Source organism: Lactuca saligna, chromosome 5 (assembly GCF_052625555.1).
Source record: "Lactuca saligna cultivar CGN05327 chromosome 5, ASM5262555v1, whole genome shotgun sequence".
Taxonomy (NCBI): domain Eukaryota; kingdom Viridiplantae; phylum Streptophyta; class Magnoliopsida; order Asterales; family Asteraceae; genus Lactuca; species Lactuca saligna.
In genome coordinates this window covers 146790172-146794786 of record NC_136421.1, presented here as the reverse complement: position 1 = coordinate 146794786, position 4615 = coordinate 146790172, and the positions used below count along the sequence as shown (strand labels likewise).

The 4615-nt window shown below is 40.3% G+C and overlaps 1 protein-coding gene across 1 annotated transcript; it reads right to left on the bottom strand.

Moving 5' to 3' along the window:
* Window positions 1–1608: 1608 nt before the first annotated feature.
* LOC145045810 (uncharacterized) lies at window positions 1609–2811 on the bottom strand. The gene is made up of 2 exons (XM_078994122.1): window positions 2273–2811; window positions 1609–2140 (listed from the first exon to the last, which is right to left on the bottom strand). Exons 1-2 carry the CDS (start codon window positions 2809–2811, stop codon window positions 1609–1611), a joined length of 1071 nt encoding a protein of 356 aa, XP_078850248.1.
* Between the last annotated feature and the right edge of the window lie 1804 nt (window positions 2812–4615).

Genomic DNA, 4615 nt, shown 5'->3' with positions numbered 1-4615 from the left:
AGAGTATAGTTATATTTATGGGAGTGTTTGTTTTATGTGTTTAGGTGGAGGCTAGATCGTATTTCTACCGAGTCAGTGATTTACCGAGATATCAGAGGTGAGTCTTCTCACTATACTGTACTTGGAAGGGTACCTATGTGTGACCGGAAGATCGGATATGCTATAAGATGTATGCATTGTATGTGATTACTTACCTGTTTTGTATGTGCTATGTATTATATGCTTGGTATGGGCCGAAAGGCATTATGTTATGGGCCGAAAGGCATTGTGATGTAGACCGGAAGGTCGACGCAGATAGGACCGGAAGGTTTACCGGGTTGGGACGGAAGTCCCCTGAGATACAAGGACCGAAAGGTCATGGCCTGGAAGGTCGTACGTGTGTAAGTGGTATTTTGGGGAAGTCACTAAGCATTTATGCTTACAATTGTTGTGTTATGTGTTTTAGGTACTAGCGAGGACCGTGGGAAGGCGCCAGCATGATCTGTACACACTGACGGAAGATTTATGTTATGATCTTAGGATGTATTTTTATTATGATGACATTTGCTAAATATGATATTTGAGAATAATATATGATGGTTTATATTGTTTGAAAAATGAAAAAATGTTTTGAAAATTTACGTTGTTACAATGTTAGACTGGATTTTAAGTGATTTGTATAGAAGCCTCATTATCACAATGAATTGGGTTTCTAGATAGTTCAAACTGTAGTGCAATAGCTCATGTTGGATCCATATGACTTGAGAGCAACAGGCAGATGCAATGACATATTCCGCTTATGCTGTTGAGGTTGAGACCATATGCTGCTTCTTGCACTGCCATGAGACCAGTCTATCTCCCAGAAATTGGCATCCTCCTAAAGTCGATTTTCTATCAAGCTCACACCCGCCATAGTTGCTGTCTGCAAAAGCATAAAGATCAAATTCGGGATTTTTCGGATACCAAAGGCCCAGTTTTGGGCAACCTTTGAGATACCGAAAAATCCGTTTAACTCCAATAAGATGAGAAAGTTTAGGATTGGCCTGGAATCGCGCGTATTGACAGACCACAAACATTATATCTGGGTGACTAGCAGTCAGATACATGAGCGATCCGATCATTGATCAATAATACGTCTGATCTATGGATTCGCCTTCAAGATCAGGAGCCAGTATAGGTTTGTCCGCCATGGGTTTAAGAGCAAGGTTTCACGTCTCGGAACCCAAACTTCTCCCGCATATCATCCACATACTTTGCTTGGTGAATTAGGATTCTGATAGAAGATTGTTTGACCTGAAGCCCCAGAAACATGGTCATCTCTCCTAGAGAACTCATCTCAAACCTTTTCTTCATCACGCCTTCAAACTCTTTGCAAAGCTGTGGACAGGTTGACCTGAAAATAATGTTGTCAACATAGATCTAAACTAGTATCTGATCATTACCCAAATGCTTGATAAACAAAGTTTGATCAATGGTGCCGTGAGAGTAGCCATGCTAGAGCAAATGCTTCGTTAGAGTTGCATACCATGCTCGAGGAGCTTGATGTAACCCATACAAAGCTTTGTACAACTTGTAGACACGATTAGGGGACTTTGAGTCAACAAACCCAGGGGGTTGACCAACATAAATTTATTCGTTCACCTTGCCATACAAGAAGGTGGTCTTGCCATCCATTTGGTAGACCGTGAAATTCATGTAGGAAGCATATGCGACAAAGATGCGAATAGCATCCAACCGATCCATGGGAGAAAATACGTCAGTATAGTCAAGACCCTCAATTTTACGAAACCCGTGAACCACCAACCTTGCTTTATTTCGCACGATTACACTCGAATCATCCTGCTTATTATAATAGACCCAACTCGTGTCGAGAGCCCTTTTTCCATTTGGTAAGTCAACCAATTTCCAAACCTCGAGTTTTTCAAACTGATTAAGCTCCTCATGCATTGCATCCACCCAGCTGGGATCATTCAGACCCATTTCTACATTCTTCGGCTCTATTTGAGATATAAAGCAAGAGTAGAGACATGCATTAACGTCTCCACTTTGACTTCTGGTTTTAACTCCATCTCCCAGCTGTCCAATGACATTATCGATCAGATGATCGCGTTGAATTCTTAAGGGTATGTATTGGCTAATATCATTGATAGAAATAGGAAGACTGTGAATATTGAAACCTCCATCATTTACTGAATGACTCACATTAGATTGATCTGCTACAAACTCATTAGCGATTTCTTCAGGAAAGAGTAGTTCCATAAAAGTTGGATTGACAATGGAAGCATCTCTAGACATGTAATCTCTCTCAATAGGTGTAAGAGGTGTAGCATCAACATTAGGAGTTTCATTTACTACCTTAGACTCTGGAGTATTTGGTTGATCAAATGACTCCCCCTCAGGTGGAGCAGAGAACCTTCCTTCAGATGAACCAGAGGACTCCCCCTCAACCATTGGAGGTCTGTAGACAACTTCTTCATCTTCTTCTTCATACACAATCGTTGAACCAGAAGAGGATCCACTTGAACCATCTGAAGACACATTGAGAGATTTGAAAAGTGATGTGTAATCAAATAACCAGTCAGGACCCACTCGAGCGTCTGTTTCATTCTCCTCCAAACAGCGCACATTATAGAATTCGACTATCTGCTTAGTCTTCTTGTTGTAAGCCCTATACACGGTGCACGCATCATACCCTACAAAGTAACAATCATCGGCTTTGGCGCTCAATTTAGGGTTGGAATCCAAGTGAAGAAGGGTGCAAGGATAGCCAAATACGTGGAAATGGCTAACGGAAGGCTTGTGTCCATAGAGAATTTCGTATGGGGTCTTCATTTGCGCTTTGTTGATTAGAACACGATTCTGCACATAGCAAGCAGTGTTAATCGCCTTGGCCCAAAAAGAAAACATGTAGTTTGGAATCACAAAGCATTGTCCTTGCAGCGTCTTTCAATGTTCTATTTCTCCTTTCAGCAACACCATTCTGGTGAGGCGTGTGAGCGGAGATGTATTGACGCACTATCCCCTTTTCTGCGCAAAAGTGATCAAGAACTGAATTCTTGAACTCAGTTCCATTGTTAGTACGGAGTGCCTTCACTTGGTTATTGTTTTGCTTCTCAATCATCACAACGAACTTCTTAATCAGATCAGCAACTGCCGCTTTGTTGGATAAGAAAAAGACCCATGTAAACCGAGAGAAATCATCGATTACAACTAGACAGTACGAGCTTCTGTTGATGCTCAGGACGTTGAACGGACCAAATAAGTCCATATGTAATAATTGGAGCACTTGACTGATTGAGTTGACTTGCTTAGGCAAGTGTGGTTTCCTATGGTGTTTGCCTTGAGCACAGGAAACCCACTTCTCAAATGTAATAAAGTCTCTGATAGGTAGGCCTCAGACCATCTCATTTTTAGCAAGGTTATTCATGTTTTTTTGCATTAGCATGACCAAGCCTTCAGTGCCATAGCATTGCGTTTTGTTCGGAGACTTTTGAGAAAAGGAAAGTGACTTGTTCAAGTAGGTTTATGTTGATGTCAATAATGTAAGCATTTCCATCGCACTTAGATTTAACAAGAATCCACTCTTCCAGAATAACAATGCCTGGCTTGAGAATCGTACGTTCTTTTGTCGGTAAAATGAGTAGAATAGCCTTTGTCGCAAATTTTGGAAACGCTCAACAAGTTATGCTTTAACAAAGGAGCGAAGTTGACATTCTCAAAGCTTAACAATCCATTTGTGACAATTCCTCTTTGTGTGATCTTGCCACCATCTCCGCCCGCAAAGTAGACATAACCGCCATTAAAATATTGAATTTCGCTCAATTGGGAGATGTCTCCAGTCATATGCCGGGAGTAGCCGCTGCCGGCGTACCAAGGATGGATGATATTCCTCCACAACTGTCCCTGTAAAATGAACGGAATCATTTAGATTTGGGAACCCAGGTCATCACTGTCCTGGGTTTCCTTTTCACTTTCTTTGAATTAACATTTAAAGATTTCAAACAAGGATCCTCATTCCTAATAACTTCAGAGGGTGGTAATGATGGATTGGAAGTTGACTTGGGCACCGAATGAGATTTAGGTTTTATCAAATTTTCTGATGGTTTTAAAATAGGTTTCCTTTTAGTTTGCACTAAGCCTCTGGATGTTCTACCAGAATTGGTTGAAGATCCATAACGGCCTTTTCACAAAACCGATTTTGGCGGAGCCTTGTTCGGTTTTGGCAAACTATTTTGAGTTTTGTTGATAAAAACCTTTTTATTCTTTTGAAAACCAGCCCTTTTTCTACTTCGGTCATCTTTCCAATCATCATTCCGAGAACGATTTATTGAGGATTTTCTAATTAAAGACCTTCCTCGAGATTCGTTCTCTCCTATTGGTAACAAATAGTTTACAAAGATCCCGTTTTGATAATTCCTAGCTATATGACCACCAACACCACAATTAAAACAAATTTGTTTATTATTTGAACTTGTACTACATTTCTCAAATTTGTTTTCCTTATGGACACTCTTACTTTTCTCAGAAGAACATGAATGAGGACTAGATTTTGGTGTAAACGTTTCAAATATATGTTATTTTGGTGTGTTATTTTGGTGTGTACTTTCTTTACTATTCAACTGTTATGATATTGTAC

What these genes read in the sequence shown, in the direction of transcription:
- LOC145045810 (XM_078994122.1), bottom strand. Translation starts at nt 2,811, where the DNA reads ATGAAGACCCCATACGAAATTCTCTATGGACACAAGCCTTCCGTTAGC. An exon ending in CCTATTGAGAGAGATTACAT is followed by an intron (nt 2,141 to 2,272) that starts GTCTAGAGATGC and finishes CAATATTCACAG; the next exon opens with TCTTCCTATTTCTATCAATG.